This window comes from Eptatretus burgeri, chromosome 5, assembly GCF_056783735.1.
Source record: "Eptatretus burgeri isolate ZD-2024b chromosome 5, Ebu_testis_v1, whole genome shotgun sequence".
In the NCBI taxonomy this organism is placed as follows: Eukaryota; Metazoa; Chordata; class Myxini; order Myxiniformes; family Myxinidae; genus Eptatretus; species Eptatretus burgeri.
In genome coordinates, this window is record NC_140965.1 from 38,225,246 (window position 1) to 38,244,586 (window position 19,341).

At 44.3% G+C, this 19,341-nt stretch overlaps 1 protein-coding gene and 1 pseudogene across 5 annotated transcripts in view; both read right to left on the minus strand.

Moving 5' to 3' along the window:
- Positions 1-7,574: 7,574 nt before the first annotated feature.
- LOC147026259 (extracellular sulfatase Sulf-1-like) overlaps positions 7,575-19,341 on the minus strand; it is a 111,312-nt gene continuing 99,545 nt past the window's right edge. For all 5 annotated transcript variants that reach the window (XR_015058257.1, XR_015058256.1, XM_085881506.1 and 2 more), the window contains one exon: positions 7,575-8,945. Coding sequence is in view for 3 of the 5 variants with exons in the window: in XM_085881506.1 (XP_085737632.1) it covers positions 8,918-8,945 (28 nt within the window). In the remaining 2 variants the exon portion in view is untranslated. The remainder of the gene's footprint in view (positions 8,946-19,341) is intronic.
- On the minus strand, positions 11,255-13,227 carry LOC147026260 (uncharacterized; annotated as a pseudogene).

The window sequence follows — 19,341 nt, forward strand, 5'->3', positions numbered from 1 at the left end:
AGCAACCGTCGAAGAGTCTGGTCCACCTTCTCCATTCAGCATGTCTCCGAGATAGCAAAATGTTTTCACCCCTTCCAGCTTCACACCATCTCCAAAATCCAACTCAACAATTCCTTCATCTGCTGCTCCCTCGATGCACACCTTACACTTGAATGTTGCTGCCACACTGGTTAATGACCCTCTCACCCCACTACATTTTCGATGAACCCATTCAGCACACATTGTACACTGAATGGAGTTCACTCCGACACCCTTCCTGCACACAGCATACGGCCACTTCCCAGTCCCTTCCACCTCACCACATGCTTTACCACTTGCCATCACCTTCGTCTTTCCGATATTCACCTTCAAACCTTTTGCCTCCATACATTCCTTCCACTTGTTCATCTTCTCCTTCAGTCCATCCATACTCTCTGCAATCAACACCAGATCATCTGCATACAGCAGCTCCCACGGTAAACCCTCCTTTACCCTCCGAGCCAGCACCTCCATCACAACTACAAATAGAAGTGGACTTAGTACCGACCCCTGGTGCACTCCTACCCTCACCTCAAACTCACCACTGTTCCCATCCTTCGTCCTTACAGCTGTGCATGCTCTCTCGTACATGGCCATCACTACTCTGATAAACCATTCCTCCACTCCTAACTTCCTCAATGCCCATGTCATAACTTCACGTGGAACCCTATCAAATGCTTTCTCCAGATCAACAAACCCAAAAAACAACTTCTTCCTATTCTCCATGTACTTCTCCTGCAACTGCCTTACAATTAAAATTGCATCTGTCATTCCTCTTCCTGGCATAAATATAAACTGCATTTCGTCAATCTTTACCTTCTTCCTTATCCTCTTCTCCAACACCCTTTCCAATACCTTCATTCCATGCTCCAATAACTTTATTGCTCTATAGGAGCCACAGTACAGAGGGTCACCTTTCCCCTTGTACAGAGGGACGAGGGTACTCAGTTCCCAATCCACTGGAATGCGGCCTTCTTTCACCACCAGATTACAGATCTCTGTCATTCTCTTCACACTGTACAGGTGTACAACAAATTGGAAGAGGGTAGTAGGAGGAAGATGGCATATAAATTGGCTCATGATGGGGATGAGAATAGTAAGTAGAGGGGGGGGAATTAAGGATGGTGGCAGGAGGTTAATTTTTTCCATTTTTTTTGTCCACTACCTCTATGGTGATTCAGAGTGGAGCTTATATTAATAGAGTAATGTCACAAAAAAGAAGAATCCTCAAAGCATTAATTATATGTAGATGTTAAAATTCTGAAGAAATCTCAGTGTTGTCCTGGTTGGTGTCCACACTGAGTATGAGAGCTTGATGGTTCAAATCCTGGCTGAGTCATACCAAAGACTTTTAATGGATAAGAGCATGGACATTCCCCATAGTTTGGCATCCATGGAGATGAGGAAATTCCTCTTGTGGAAACTCCCTGCTGAGTGTGCTGAGAAAGGTGGTGCCCTTGTTGTGACGTTTCTGGTACACAGAGTGCCGAGGAAGTGACAGCACTTCCCCAAAGCTCAGTCGCTCTTTGTTTTCTCCAACAGTCCTGTGTTGTGCCTCGTGTATTTGTCTGTATATCCATCCCTCACCAACCGTAGGTTTTCCAACATCAGTCTACCATCCTGCATTTTAAATCTCCCACTGCTGCGTTCAAGTGCCCACCACTGGTGGCACATCAAGTACAGTAACCCACGCTTGCCCGCCTTGTTCTTTCTTGCATTGCCCCTCGTATGAAATAGGCCTCGTGAAAGTGTTTGGAATTTGTCTTGCAAGTATTTTTGTAATTTCCACTCATTTTTGCCATTAATGATGGCGGCTAAGGATCCAGCTGCTGGCGAATTTGAGCGTATTTTGTAGAGAGAACGGAAAGTGTCATGTTGGGGGGAGGGGGGGAAGTGAAGATGCTCGATCATCTTGCACATGGAGGGTTTAAAATTAAAGCGAGGGCTGGAAGGCCTCATGATGCCACACAAAGAGGAACAGAAAAATCTCCAAAAGAAAATGAAGCAGTCCTCAATCATATGTTTTATTAAAAGACCCACCACCACCAACACAAACACCACTGCTCCAGACACCAACACCACCACTGCCTCTACACCTCCATTGTCTACCTGCGTCATCATGTTTTGTCCCGTCTCAGTCACCAGTTCTCCTGGCTCATCATCAAAGTTTACCATTGAGTATCCTGAACCTGTGCCTGAGGAAAAGGTGGACAACTCCTCAACCCTTTAACCACTACCCAACATCACCACCATCACTGTCACTGTCATCGTTATATGGACTTCATATCGATATTAAAGGTAATTCAAAGTATTTTTGTTCGTACAGAGTACTATATACTACATCTATTTCTCAAGTTTATTGAAGACAGGACAACTCCCAATGCACTATCGCAGAACCTAACCGAGCTTGTAGGAGGTGCCAGCCTCCAGCCCATCTCACCCATGCAGCGGCCGGAATAAAAATTGTCTTCGTCCCCACTTCCAAGCCCTAAAACGCATGTTGCGGCCATGGCTTGTGGTGTGCCTGACAAACAGTTTGATAAATGTCCTTTTAAAAGGGTGTAGCACCTTCCTGGTGTCATTATGTGGCTGCAAGTCCTGACCTGGCCCTGCCCGCTAGTGAGGTTTTTTTCGCATGCAATGTTCTCCAAGCTATACTGTCTATAAATCTCATACGCTGCCTCTTCAGCGTCACATGTAACAAGACGATTTACTCAGACAGGTCCCGAAAACATGGCAATCTAACCGAACCATACTGTTCTTACTACAATCTAACTAAGGATCACCCCCACCACCCTTCCGCAGATACACTGTATATAGAGTATATAATAAATAAAAAGTGTGTGCATCATGGACAAAATTGTACTTTAACTTTTTGGCTCTTTCCTGCCTCTTTGAAATGGACGGACGGACATGAACAAATTACTTAACCTCTCTTTTCGCTCACGTGTGTGGGGTAAATATTACCTAATTTTTTTTTATTATAATAAATTGTATTATTTATACCTTTAAAGATAGAAAATACTTTGGGACTTCTCGGACGCTTGTGAATACCTCGTTCGGATGAAATTTTAAGCGTCCTCTCCCCACCGGTCGCATATTTATCAGAGGAATATTAATTTTGATATTAAAAACAAAATTTTGATATTACATACAAAAACTGCAACAACTTAATAATAACAAAGATAATAAATAAATAAACAAACAAATAAATAATTTGAATTTTTTTTCTTTGGATCTTGTGTTGTGTTGATAAATTAGTGAGGTGTGCGTGCAGGCATGATGGGCTGAATGCCACCTGCGTCTGATTTCCTTGTATAAACTTGAGTCCTCAAGTGCAAAGTCGGAGACCGAAGTAGTGCGAATCGGTTTTTCCTTCCGACTGATTAAATTGACGTCGGAAGGGGCAACTGGAGACCGGTGACCTCTCGCGCCGGTCGTCATGCGGTCCGGGTGTGCAAGTGTTAATTCCCACCCATGTGCACCTCTCAAACGTGTGAAAAGAGCGGAGAGAAAGGTCGAGTCACGGATGATTTTCAAAATAAGCCTGCTTTGCAGTGCTTTTGACCTTTCCATTGTGAAATAAATTTGTCATTTCACAGCCACACTCAGGCGTGACATGGATGGCTTTTCGCTTGTAATAATGTTTTAAATTACTCCGTGCGTGTGATGTAACCAAAGGGAGTTGATGAAGAAACATGTTGATAGCCCCATGCGAATTCTCATTAAACAAACTGGACGGTAAAACATCATGTCGTTAATAATGACCGATGGATCCGATGACTGTAAAAACCATCAGTTGCGCACAGGTTATAAAATTTAATGATTCGGATTTATAATGAAAGCTTTATTTCCAACAAAAGTTGGATCTACTGGATGAAGGTCTCCTGGCAGCTGATGAATATGTTATTTATTTCTTACACTTCCCAAATGGTTTGAGATTATCTTTAGGGAATAAACCCAGCAGCTTCTTTGCTCACTGCAGATCTGAGCAAAATTACAAACTGGTCCAACGCGTGGAACATGTCTTTCAATCATAACAAGTCTCACAGGATCACTATATCTCTCCGTTTGGAACCTCCCCCCCCCACCCCCACCTACCTTCTCAACAATCCTCTGGAAGAAGTCCTTTTTTTCAAGCTTCTCGGTCTCACTATCTGCCATGATCTTTCCTGGGAAAGCCACATTTCCAACCTGGCTTCCAAAGCCAGTCGCCGACTGGGAATCCTCCATCGGGCAAAGTCCTTCCTCGCCCACCTGAGCTCAAATCACTGCTTTCCTTCCTGAAAGTCCCTGTGATGTCCATCTTGTATACCCCGTGTTCCCCGCCCAACGCTCTCTCTTCCACAGGTCTCCTAATGTCTGTTCCCCACTGTTTTTTCCTTCCCTCTCCCACCCCTCTTGTCTCATGCCCCCCCCTTGCTGTGTATTGTGTAAGCTCTCATACGAGCCTTGACAATGTATACAAAAAATAAATGAATAAATAAACCTGAAGAGGCCAAAATGAAACATTGCAATGATCCCTGAAATAGAGTGATGAGATGCACAGATTCCAGATCAAATAACATGGTTCTTTTTTTAAATTCTGTGATTGCAAAGTTCATTTTATACTCGTACCTCGTACATACCTTTAGGGGCTTTTCAAGGATAGCTTAGAGGCGTGTGCACTCTCCTGTGAGCTGTCTAACCTGTGCAGTCAGACACAGTGGGTTCGTCAACCTCCAGTGTGGAACCTGAAGACCTCATGGTGTGTTTTGCAGAGTCCATGACTTATTACCACGGTATTCTCAATAAAACCTGATCCTTCCTTTCTCTCTTTCTCTCTCATGCACAGATTCATCCCATCTCTTCAATTTTCCTACCCTTCTTCTGACCCATGGTATGCTGAAACCTGTGGTGACGCAGTTGGCCTGAAACAACTTGCTTTCTCTTCCTGGAAGGCCCCTCTGACGAGTGCAATGCTAGTGCATTCTAAAAGTCCGTAACAAGTGCGTCCACTCTCAAAAAAGCCAGAAACCAACACTTGTCCAACTTCAAGAATGAACTTTCAAACTTGTCTCCCTCCTCTAAAACCGAGTGGTGCTTTGATAAGTCTGTCTCTGGTGTAAGCTCCCCTTCCATCCCTTGCCTCTCTTCAAATTGAACCACAGCCAACTCTGCTCATGAAAAGGCTGAATGTCTCAATTCTGTGTTTGCTTTCAAATCTTGTGTCCCCAACCCCTGCCTCTTTGTACCCATCCTTCTCAGTCATACCCAACTGCTCCTGGACTCTGTCTTTTGTACCTGAAAATGTGGAAATGATTCTTTCAACACTCGACTCTGACTCTGCAACTGGGATGGACAGCATCAGCTCACGTGTCCTAAAAACCTGCTCTGCTGCTCTTGCACATCCTCTATCTGCCCTTTTCACCTTACCATTTGTGCTATGTCATCTTTCGTCTGCTTGGAAATCTGCCATCACTGTACCACATAAAAAGGTTTAAAAAAAAATGGATCCCTTTAACAACAGACCCATCAGCTTACTTCCAATAATCAGCAAGGTTATGGAATCCATCATCACAGTCAATATAAAATCCCTCCTTTTCTCCAACAACCTCATCTCCGATCACAAATTTGGTTTCAGACCAGGTCACCACCTTGGATATGCTGCATCTACTCACCCAACAATGCTGGAGGCCGTCATTGTCAGACACTGAGATCAGGGCTGCGTCTCTGGACATATCTCATGCTTTTGATACAGTCTAGCATCCTGCCTTGCTCTCCAAACTCTCTGCCTTTGGAATCCCAAGACAAACTCCACACATGGAGTTTGCCTTGGATGCTGACTTCCTCTAATCTCCTCTTATAGCCAACATGTGGCTCTCAATGTAATCCTTTCATCTCCTCTCCCTGTCAAGACTGGAGTGCCCCAAGGCAGTGTTCTGGGCCCAGTCCGATTCCTGGTCTTCATAAATGATCTCTCTGACTTTCTGGAAAATCTTCTTTATCCATTTGCTAATGACTCCACCCTCTGCCATGACATCCGTCATTAATCAAACAGGAAGGCTGCAGCCTCTCCCCTCTCTTCAGACCTTGGCAAAATCACAGGAAATGTGATGATGGAGGGTGTTCAACTAATGGTCAAACACTTGGAATGTGTCTTTCAATCATGACAAATGTCACTCTCTCTGTGAAAGGATTGTCTGGCAAACCATCCCATTTACTTTCTTCGCAATTCTCTTGAGGAAGTTGTCATTCCAATTCCTCGGTCTCGCTGTCAGCCATGATCGTTCTTGAGCAAACCACATTTTAAAGTTGGTCTCCAAAGCCAGCCACCAATTCAAAGTCCTTCCTACTATCCACCTACAAAGTCTTCATCCTCAGCTTGATGGAGTACTGCTCCCCCCTCTGAGCTGGCTCCCTGCCTTACACCTTGCTTAGCTTGACGCAGTGGAAATGAAGGCCTTCAACATTATTGGCATCTCCCATGTTGAAGCTAAGTCTATGGGCCGATCACTTTGCCACCCCAGACAGGTCAGTGGTCTCTCTGTCTTCTACCTCTTCCTCTCCTCTGGTCTTGCACCCTCTGCCCTCTCTATGCTTTGTCCCTTCGCCCCCCCCAATCCCAAGTTTCTGCAGGGCTCACATGGTTCACCATCACTCACCTCCACTCATTTGCTTCTCTCTTTTTTCTTGCCTGTGGAACCAACTTCGACATCCTCTTCAACCTCATTCTTCCCTCTATGTCTTCAAGACAGCTGTTCACCACCATCTCAGATCGTCCCCATTGCAAAACCATGATCTTTCTACCCCTTTAAACCACAACCCAATCCCTCCTCCTAAATTTCCAGTTTCCACTCCTTGGAGTTTCCTTCTGTATTCATGTTGTCCACCCCATGTGTCGTCTTCTGCCCCCATTCCTTCCCACACCCACTGTTTGCCAAAGTCTGTCTATCGGTCCCCTCCCCCCCCCCAGCTCCTTTTGTGTGCATCCATTATTCCTTTTGTGTGTTGTGCATCCTGTTCTTCTCTGTTATGTCCTGATCCCTTCAATGTACTAGCTCTTCCAGGAGTCTCGACTATGTAAAAAAGAAATAAAAAGAATATTTAAAAAAAGTTACAAATCCCTGCCACCTCTAATCAAACGTCAGGACTGGCTAGTCGGTTTGTGAAACACTTGGGCCAAACACGTACCCGGCCAGCCACACAAGGTGGGAATAATGGAGCAATTAAAATAGCAGTAGTAGTGCTTTTGTGAGAATTGCCTTAATTATAGTAAATGTCGCTCACTTTCCTCATCCCTGCTACTCCATGTTCAGGGCTGCAATGAGCAAGGTTGAACACTTTAAAAGAGAAAGCACTCCAAGACAGCAGAGGTAAAAGATCAGAAAAAAACAAAACAAACACATTTATACAAATAAGAGCAAAGTACTTTGTGGAGAAATACTACAAAGTGCATAAATTATGGGAGTAGTAGTAGTAGTAGTAGTGGTAGTAGCAGTAGTGGCATTTATACACAACTTTAAGCCTTGGAGGAAATATTGCAATTGCAAAATCGGTATTTCAGAAACTTTGAATTTAGCAATATACATCCTTTATTGAGAGAAACTGCATTGTATAAACACAATAGTAGAAATATGAATAGAGAAGCACATGTGAGTATCCAGTGAAAGGTTCAGAGATTAGTGGATGCAAAAAAAAAAGAAAGGATTTTTTAATTAAATCGACCTGCCAGATTTATTGGTACTCAACTTAATGGGCCCAAGTTCTGGTGATCGAGTATCAGTTTTAAAGGGCACAACCGGGATTAAATTCTCAAATACAAACTAATATATCTGTGTTCAATAAAGTTACCTCAAGTAAAAACAAAGCAATTGTTATCTTGTCTATGTTAGATAATCCCTGGGATTTTTCACAATAAATATTTGAAGAGGAGCCCACAACTTAAGTGGTGACATGGGAGATAGAGGTTTACATGTTCAGGTTTACAATCATCCTTCTCTTTGCATCTCCAGAAAACTCCCAATATGACTGAGTCAACACTGAGCGTTCAGAAGGCAATGTTCCACCTGAGATGGTTATAATTACATTTACTCCAGATCAAATTGTCCGCCGCACTGCTTGCGGCCTAGTGGTATCAAGTTAGATTGCAGATGCAGGATGGTGAACTAATCGTCTATAATCACCCCCACCACAACTTAATTTCCTTTTCTCTCTTTCTTTACAAGATTGAGATTCATGGAAGAGTTTTACACTTTGGAACTCATGAAGACCTCAAATCAATGAAATGTGATGATGGAGGGTGTGAACTGATAGCTGGCCAATACTTGGATACAATAAGCAAGGGAATGAATGAGAGAAAGAGAGAAAGAGAGAGTCACCTGTAAGGAAGATGGTTGAGTGATGATTGAGGTTAAAGGGGGAAGAAAATATTTTGTGTAGAGATGGGGGATGGCATGTGATGGTGGTGTGTGAAACCCTGGAGGGAAGAGCAAGATAGATCTGGAAAGCCACACTAGACCACTATAATGGTAAGGTGTGATCAGTTTTTGGGAAATTAAATGGTAGTTTGTGTTGAGTACTGTATTGTTATATAAATGCCTACCTAAGGAAACAATGTTCAACTAATGGTGAACAAAATGGCAGTGGAGCTGGTTGCCTCAAGAATCAGACCAGCTCATTCACCTAGAATACTCTCAGCCAATAGAAATGAACAAATATGAAAGTCTTGCATGTCTGTTACAGAGAATGGTGATCATCCTCATTATATAAATCTATTGCAGGTAAAAAAAAAAAACAAGGAAAGGTTGACAACGGCCCGAGTGTCTTTTTTTATCCGCTGATCTTTTGGAACCCATGCACAAGATTAATTTAAATTCTTATTGGTTTACAGACACAATTGAGAGCATCTTCAACGTCTTCAAGTCATTTTTCTTGTGGTGGTGTGGCTGTGGGATAGAAATGGGTGGGGGAGAGAAGAACACATTAGAAGGACCAATAACAATTAGGTCAGTAGATAGCCAAAACAGCAAGTACACTGTAATTTAGAAAACACATCAATATAAACACGAGTACAGGAAACTCATAAGACAGAAAAGCTTTGAGTACATTTGAACTTGTCGCTAACTTGTTCTCACCCTCTACATCCACCTCCCCTTGCCTTGATATCAATCTTTCACACTCATTCTTCCTCCAAGGGTCCCTGTACCCTGCTGTTGTTGTGTTTCCTCCTTGTTCCAGTCCATTCTTTGATCCAGCTCTTCCACGAGCTTCGACTTCATACAAAAAAAAAAGTACGAAAAAGGCAAGTTCGGACCAGCTATGACTGGGTAGCACATTAAATGTGACGGGTTTCTTTTCTTTACAGGTTGGTGAACAGCGATTGTTCACCCCATACATCGCATTGCATGAGTCTACCAGGATAGGATAGTGCTCGAGGTAGGACACACACCTCTGAACTGTATAGCCTGGGTTTGAATCTCGGCCTAGATATGCACGGTCATCCTAGTGTTTCAAAGGCAGGGCGATTCATCAATGTGCGTGCCATCCCTCGGAAGGATGTTGAACTGGGCATCGCATCAGCCACCTTTAGTTTCTAGATGTTGAAGACCTCACGGTGTCCTTCGTGAAGAGTAGGCCAGCTATTGCTGTCACCATGAACAAGTTCCAAATTCCTGCTCTAATCTAGAAGTGGCACTGCATTAACGGCACAGCTGCATCCCAGAAAATGATGCGACCCACAGCCCTGTGCCACGTACGAAATAAGACAACGATTGCATTGTATGATCGAAAGAATGTTGTGGGGGGGGGGGTAATACTCTGTATTTTTGGACATGGTGACTGAAAAAACGTCTTTCAACACAGCAAACCCATTGAAATTAATTCGTCCTGCAGTATCTTGGTTTGTTTCTTAACCACTTTCTACTACATTTGTGTCATACATGGGCGAACAATGGATCACACCAGGTGTCTGACAAAATGGTGCAGAGGCGGTGAAATTACAATTTGAGCCGTCTAGCCTAGATTTGATTCCAAACCGACTATAAAGTGTCAAACTGTTGTTTCACAGGCATGGCATGCATCAGTGAGTGCCATTCTTTGGGTGAACATTAAAAATGGGTGTGTTTATTTGTATCATTGTTGCATTGAACAAATTAAAACTCTTCAGTGCTAATTATAAATTTGTCATCATGTTGTGTGCCAACGAGTTGATGTTAAAAACTGAAAATATTTAACGACGAGGGTTTGTACCCTTTGGAACCGTTCTTACCCTTTCGAAGTATGCGCGGTTGACAATTTTTTGACCTCGACCTAATTTTTAAGGTAATGACCCAATTAGGCATTTGAACTTTTTTTCACTGTAACTCGACTAACCTTTGTCTGATCGGAACGAAACTGCCCTCACAACATAGCCGAGAGCAAGCTGTATTTACGCTTAATTTACATCATACCTCTCCTGGTTAAAGGTCAAGGTCAAATGACGGTCTGAAAAAACAAAATAAAATAAAATAACTTTTTTACCACTGCTCAATTTTGCTGATGCAGAATCATAAAGACCACTTGGCCTTCCAAGATGTTCTTGCATCATTATAGCGTACTTGCTCTAAAGTTGTGCAACTGATATTTGATTAGTGTCCTTGACCTACTTTTTTGGATCGTGACCTAATCAACAAAAAACTCGTTTTTGATCGTAAGTTGAAGAATAATTATCATTGAATAATGATGTTGAGTTTTATGGATTGATTATGGATGAGGACACATTTTCTTAATTTACGCTCAAGCCATAATAGTCCGGCAGCCAAGGGGAGTGACCCCTAATTCTCTGATATAGTTTTTTTTTTTTCCTCTGCTGATTATTCATCTTTGGGGTGTATATAATGAGATCTAGGGTGGTGTGAACATGTCACCCTTGAGCAATTTTAAATATTCAAGATGGCGTCCAAGATGGCTGCCGAGAAGGACTAAAATTCGAAAATTCCTATTATTTTAATGTTTTCTGCCATAAAGCAATGATGTTTTGGCCAAGATGCACGTTTTTGTGTCAAATGGATTCAATACAAAGGGTTTGAGAAGTATTGGATTACCATTGCTATGGTACTTAAGCAATATGGCAACCATAAAGGCGTAAAAATGACAAAACTGCCATAACGTCCAAGATAATATGAAAGAACATTCTTTGTATTTCCTAGCTATATAACATTGACTACAATAAATTCGATAAAAAGGATGAATGAGTTTGATTTTCTGTTGCCATGGTAACCACCTTAAATAGCTTCCAAACTGACCACTTTGATGGCCAAAACTAAACAACAAAGATGAACAACAAAGAGCAGTATGATTTGTTCCTGAATATTATCATTTAGGGCCATACAAGATGACCACAGGAAATGCTATCAAATTGACCACAGAGGTTGCAAAAAATATCAAAAATGGAATTGCATCGATAATACCATAGATTACATGTAGGTGACAACTACCAATAAAGAAACTACGTGAGCACACACGAATGTTCATGTAAGAAAACAATCTATCTTCAGCTGTCAGAGGAGTCAAGATGTATATACAGGTACCTTAGCCCTCATTATCTGCACAGGTTCAAGATTTGGCTTGCAGGCATTTCAGTTTAGAGTGGTGTCACAAAATTAATGTTCTGACACAATGGGTCATTGGGTATTTGCAGATGGATACAGATGTGCATATGTCCCCGGGTTCAGTTGAGAGACATCTAGTCATTTTCGTAATCGTCGTCTGCCTGTACAACCTGCTTTGTTCTTTCGTTGAAACAACCCTGGCCACCCTGACATGCACAGAACACTGAGCAGGCAAGGTTTGCACTGTTGCAACCACATCTTTGTATCTTGCATGGGTTCTCACTACTGCAAGAACATCTAACGAGTTTCAGTAAATCATCTGGTGCTAGGGGGATGTCACTGGAAAGAGTTGTTGGGAAAAGTGTTTTGGAGCAATCTTCCCGTGACCATCCAAATGCTGTTGGATGCATTCTCGGTGGATCTAGTTGCAGTGCATTCCTCCAGACTGCCACCTGAAGGTGAGCGCGGGCCACATTTTCCTTGAATGCCTCATTTGTTGGAGGCAATGGAGCCAGCTTTGGTGCACCAGCCACACTACGGCCCACTTTGCTGACCCACATTTTCTGGCGTGCCTCTGTCAATGACGTACATTTAGTCTGGTCATAACAGGCCAGAATGAATGGTGTTGCCTGTGAGGTGACCTCCGACAGAACGTGACTTGTGTCACCTATATAGCTTAGGGCATGAACGCCAGCTCTCAGGACTCTGAGTGCCACAGCCTTTCCAATTCCGAAGTATGTTGCCACTGTATCGCAACCAGTGAGTCCATCTGTTGCTAACAGGTCTGGGATGATTTCACGATGCTGGTCAACAGTGGCATTGATATCAATCACTGCACGACCATGAATTGGCGAAACCATCAAGACAGAATTTGAAGCTGGTATGCCACCTTGGCAACATAAGTGAAGCAGAAGAACAAAGATGTCAGTGTCGTCTGCAACCACAAGCACTTTCTTAGCCTTCACCTCTGCCACTTGTTGAACAATCATGGTATCTGCCTCCTCCTGCGTTGTTTTCATGTCCTGGCACTTGATGATGACACCACTATTAATCTCCACTGGCACAGGGTCATTTCCAGTGAGAACAAACTCATGCAGTCCTTGTGATAACGAGCGTCAACTGCATGCAGGTCACTGACGGCACCTTCAATGCGACTTTGGACTTCATTTGCCCAGTGGTCGTTAAGAGAATTACATTTTTCAAGAAGATATTCTTTGTAGGGCTTACCACCATACTCAGTATGGGTTGAACGACACAGGAAGGCTGGTCTCCATCTTTGAGGATACTTTGGATCCTTGTTTATTTCACAGGCTTTGCAACAGTACAGGCAATGAAGCTTGAAGTCAAACACTGACGATGACCATCGTAATCTTTTGGCTGGAGGGGCACCCTCAATATTCTTATACTTGGCGAGGTTGGTTTTTGATGGATACCGAGGCACGCAGTTTCTGTGGTAGTAGATCTTCAAGTTCTCATTTTCAGCAGGCAGCATTTCAAGTTCTTCATGCAAGGTGTCCCCATAAACTCTGCTCGCATTGATAATCGTTTCTATTCGTGCCACACCAGTAGTCTCTGAGAGCGATGTCTTCTCATCACACTCGGTGCCATACCGGAACTTAAAGACGCAGCCCTGCTCCATGGTTTAGCTCCAGATTAAAACAAAGAAACAAAATATTAATTAAGTATTAATGTTGACAATTTTAGGGAGAGAAAGAATGCTCTGTACATGTCACATCATGTCATTCCAACTTTAGACTCCTATTGTCATCAAAATATCTGAAACGTAATGGTAATCAATGTGATATTAGTAGAAAAAACATGTTTATCAAAACGTTAGAGTACCCATTATGGTAGCATCTTTGTGGTCACCATGGCAACATAAAACAGTTTATTTATCATATCCATCCCATCATGATCTAAGGGTGAGAAAACATTTAACCAAGGCCAAAAATGTACGGTTTTATGTTAGATATCTTTAACACATTTCAAACATCCAAATAGTCATTTTGGATGGTTACCATGGCAACAGAAAATCGTAACTCATCGAACCTATTTTATCCAATACGTTGTAGTCATTAGCATATACCTAGAAAATAAAAACAATGCTCTAATAAACATTTTCTTGAAATTTATGGCAGTTTTGCCATTTTTACCACCTTTTACCGACTTCATGGTAGCCATATTGCTAGTTACGATAGCAACGGTACATCCAATACTTCTCAAACCCTTTCTATCGAAATTATTGGACCCCAAAACATATATCTTGGCATAAAAATCATTGATCTATGGCAGAAAACATTGGAATATGGGAATTTTCGAATTTTCGTCCTTCGTGGCAGCCATCTTGGACGCCATCTTGAATATTTAAAATTTCTCAAGGGTGACCAGTCCACACCACCCAAGATCTCATTATATACACCCAAATGATAAATAATCAGCAGAGAAAAAAAACTATATCAGACATTTTGGGGTTAGGGGGAAATTTGGCCTTTGGCTGCATGAATATTGTTACTGGCCGGGGGTCGGCCGCCAACCGACCGCTCTGAATGGAGCCGCAAGTTGAGTCGGCCCGACCGATCTCCCGGAATATACATCGCCGCCAGGATAACTCCGAGCAACGGGTCCTTGTACAAGAACCGAAATACGCCAATCGGCAGATCACGTTGGGTAGGGTCGATTGCCAATCTTCGATGTACCTAAATACCCACGTGATCCAACTACCGGGGTATTCCACCCTCGATGGAACTCGCACGGAAGAAACCGCCGAGGCGAGCTTGTCCGTGTGCGATTCCGAGCGGCGTAATCGCCGAGAACCGTCGGTCCAAATGTCCCCCTATTATGGCAAACCAACGGCTTTCTAACTCCCAACACACGAAATGTTCAGTCAATGAGGGAATGGACGCAACGAGCAGGTTTACATTCACACAAGGACATTTATTATAATGAAACACGTATGCAATTAAATAAGGCAAAACACGTATGCAATTATACAAGCAACAAAAGCATGACAAAAGAACTACAACCGTCTACTTATTATGTACAGTCATTTACACTTAACAGCAGTTCCTACTTATTAGACGGGCCCACAGACACACATACGCACACACACACACACACACACACACACACACACACACACACACACACACACACACACACACACACACACACACACACACACACACACACACGAAACGGTGGCTGAGGCCTTGAATCACGAGCTCCAGCTCGGAGGACAGGTGAGCTGAAACTCAGAGCTTGACTCGAACCTTTCCACCTCGTATGGTCTTCAACTTGTCCGGACCCGGGCTCCAGCGAGAGCGAGCTGGATCCAATTGCCGCGATCCTTCCCGAGCTCCCACGAATCCTCCCGCGCTTCTCAACACGTGCCGGTGAGACGAGGCGCCGATCGTTCCTGTCGATCGTCGCTTCCCCGAGGATCCAACTCCAAGAAGAGGCCGATGCGTCGCACCAAGCCGGGAAACAAAATGGAGAACGAAAAGCTCCACGAACCAAGAAGAAGAGGATAAAGAGGAAGAAGCCTCCACTCGCAGCTCGAGCCGAACAACTGGCTCAAGTTCCTTCCAAAACAAAGCAGCAGCCGAAGCTCACCGAACCAGCCGAAGCAAAAAGCTTCCGAAGGCCTCAAGCCAAGCAGGCCAAGCAGGACCCGACGGCCTGCTGAACGACTGCTCTCTCTCCGAAGCAAAAAAAGCTTACTCCTCCCACGGGACTCAGCACACGAACTCTGCACACGGGACTCTTCACGAACCCTACCACAGGACTCCCACGAACTCAGCCCACAAACTCAGCCCTACCACGGGACTCCCACGAACTCAGCCCACGAACTCAGCCCTACCACGGAACTCCCACGAACTCAGCCCACGAACTCAGCCCTACCACGAGACTCCCACGAACTCAGCCCTACCACGGGATTCCCACGGGACTCTTTACACGGGACTCCCACGAACTCAGCCCAACCACGGGACTCCCACGAACTCTTTTTTGAACAAAGAAAAGATGTCCTCTTTATCCTTTGCACGCCCTCCCCCACAGTGACTCATGCCCTCGTGATCCACCCCCCGCTCAACCACGGGTGGGAGGGAGTTGTTGACGTCACCGCAGGGTTCTTCTTCCTCTTTGCAGAAGAGGGGGAGGGACGTCTCCATTGTTTGCTCCCTAACTATTAAATCGATCCGCAGCGCATCTAATCGATTTCAAAACATTTAAACAATGGAAGGTGAGCTATCTAGGGAACCTGCACTTATCGACATAGCTGACTAAGGGAACCTGCATGTTGTGTGCAATTGAATTCCAAATTCGTAACAATATCAATGTTGAAGTCAACGTCGTGTGGTGGTCTGAAAAAATTATGGCCATCATTGGATCACGGGCCAATGGTAGGCATTGGCGATCACCAAGGGTAAGCTTCCAAGGTCGGGGGAGGCTTAACCTTAGCGATTGCTTTGTGATCGCAGATATCCAGTTACCTCCGCCACCAAAAGTGAAGAAGGCTATGTTTTCACCCCCTTTCTGTCTGTCTGTTTGTTTGTGTCCAGGATATCTGAAAAATTTGACAGATTCGGATGAAATGTTGTGCACAGGTTGGGTGTGTGACAAGGATGACCCGATTAGATTTTGGTGAAGATCTGGATCCGGATCCAGATCTGATAATTTTTGAAGTGATTCTTCACCATTGAGAGATGGGGCCAAAAACGATATATTGCATGATATTCAAAAATGTATCAGGCCTGACATGTCCTCATGGATTAGGCATTGCGTGGCAGAGGTATGCGCTCTACCAAGTGCCCTTTCAGTTTTCTACTGCGATTGCAAAATCCAATAAATAAAATTAGTCTTCTGGACGTCTGTCTGTATGCATGTGTGATGTCTGTCTGTCTGTCTGTATGTATGTATGTATGTATGTCCATGTTTTTTGCAAAGACCACTGGGCCGACAACAACAAAATTTCACACACAGACAAAGTCCACCCGGAGGATTGACGTCAGTGTATTTTCATCCAACACCTCAACCTTTAAAGACCCCGAAAGATCCCTTTCTACCTTTAACACCTCAAAAGGCAGAGAAGCTCCTTGTGAGCCAAAGGCCATCTATTTCCAGTGCCCAGCTGTGTCTGCAGACATCCTCCTGCAGTTGGATTACTTTTTTTAGGAGGGTGGTGGCAGGATTTGCACTCCTGACACCATAAAACACTTCGTTCCGCAAAACCCAAAAATGCAAAAAAAACTCAAAACCCACTCCATGGGAGTACCTCCCATGCTGCTGCCACCCACAGGTGGCCGATTCATGCAAGTACCTCACAGGGAAGCTCACCGGATGATGGGATCGGGGTAAAGCCATCCGGACCCCCATTCCTTGATGAGAAAAGGAAAAGCATGGGGTAAACTTACTGGATCAGATTGTGGTGGTGTGTGGCGGAGTATGCAGAGTGATGTGTGGCGGAAACTTATTTAATTACCAACTTCAGCAGCAGTTCCAACTGCCAAAAAAAGTGTTCATTTGTCCAATTTGGACATCGCTCGACATTCTTTGATTATCAACTTCCGGTTCTGGGTTTGCAGCAACGGCAGGTTCTCTCGGGGGTCTCTGCCAACTTTCTCAACGTTAAGTTTACGGTCGTTATTTGTCCCATTTTAACTTTTTGTTTTCTCACCTACATGTTACTGTGTGTTCCGAGTTCGGTTTTGTTTCAAAAATCGTGCTATTTTGTGAGTTTTTGTCGACCTTGTCTAACCGGGTTCCTTGAGGCCTACCCATCCTTCCCCTCTAGGTGTACGATCGTTTTTATTTGTATTCTCTCCCTTTAACCTTAAATTCCTATTTTCCCCACTTTCCCAACGCCCCCCATCCCTACCATATAAACACTCTGTTTCTTGTCTTACCACCACCTCTTCTCGTCCCCCATCTAAATCCTCGATCTTTTCTACCCCCGTTAATCCACTCCAAACCCACCTCGTTCAAATTCCCTACTTTCCTTCCTGAAAGTCCCTGTAATGTCCATCTTGTATACTCTGTGTTCCCTGCCCCATCCCTCTCCCTTCCACAGATCTCCTAATGTCTCTGTTCCCCACTGTTTTGTCGTCCTCACTCCTGCCCCTCTTGTCTCATGCCCCCTTGCTGTGCGTTGTGTGTTAGCTCTCATACGAGCCTCGACAAGGCATACAAAAATAGAAGAAAAAAGTTCTGGGCGTCTCCGGATGCATGGTGTTTGTATAACCGATTGGCGATTGCCAATCGCTTGCTAAGCCAGCTGTTCCTTATCAACCATTTTGATGGAGTGCTTTAGACTCTTGGTGAGCATGCTACAGTATTTGCACTGTCACTGAATATATCAATCGACTTGAATTGAACAAAGTTCAGGACCCGTTCCCCCGCGTTTGGCTGTGTGGTGCCTCAAGTGGTGCATCTAGCAGTAGTTCGCTCGCTGAAAATGTGCAATTTTATTTTACACCGTGTTTCCCCTTTTTGTTCGATCTTCTTTCATTATATGACCTGTCACTTCGGCACAGATAGATACAAATTTTTTTTTTAACGTTTTGTTTTTAAAAGTTTAATCAAAAGTTTCATTGGAGTGCTTGCTTGTGTGGATTGCCACTCAGGCGAGCTCTCTTCAAGCTTCAATGGTGATACGGTGGCTCGGTTCTCTGTGGGGATATTTCCAAGTCAGGTGGCAAAATAAATTATATGATTACAATGAGTGTAAAATATTTTCAGTTGTTATAAAGCAATGAATCACCACATCATGGCAGGATAGCCAAGAGGTAAGCACATTTACTCTAAGTTGTCAAAAGCCTAGGTTTGTATCTCTACCCAGCTATAAACTGTCATCCCAGTGTTTCACTGACAGGATGATTCATCAATGTGTGTGCCATCTCTCAGATGGACGTTAAACTGGACATCACATTTGCCAGAATCTGCCCCCACCCTTCCTCTCCTCTCACCCTCTCCCTCTCTCTCCCACCCCTCCACCTCTGTTAGATAGCATGGGTTTTAAATGCTCCCGCCTGGTTTTATAGAGAACCCGGCAGTTAAAATGAAGATGTTTCCATTTCGGCATTTTTTATCGCCCTTCCCTTCCCTCCCCTCACACTGCCTTCTCTTCCATGCCCTTCTTGTCATCTTCCCTTCCCCTCACCTCGTGCTACCTGCTCTCACTCTCCCAATGACACTAACCTCCTCCCAAACCCCTTGCCTCTCCACCCCCATGGACATCTCCCAATGGTCTCCACATTCTGTATAAACGTGCTGTTTTAACATACCCCATTTTGTTCAATCCTGCACTTCTCCACACTACCACTTCTCCACAAGTCCCACTACCAAACATAAGTTGAGGATCCCTCCCCCATGCTTATATCCTCCAAAATCCTCCCCACCCTCCCCCCACCCCCCTTGCCCCCCCATCCTCCAACCCCCCCCCCCCCCACACTCCCGGAGTGTATTGCAACGTTTGGTGAGGCTGCAGTCTCCTGACCCCCCACTCCCCCACCACTTCCTCACTTTTCACCCCCTCCTAGCTCCCCCACACCCTCCTCTCTCGTCCTTCCTCTCTACCTCCCTCCCTCCTCTCTCGTCCTCCCTCCCTCCCTCCCTCCCTTCTCTCTCGTCCTTCCCCCCTCCCTTCTCTCTCGTCCTTCCTTTCTCATCCTCCCACCTCTCTCTTCCTTCCTCCCTCCCTCCTCTCTCATCCTTCCTCCCTCCCTCCCTTCTCTCTCGTCCTTCCTCCCTCCTTCCT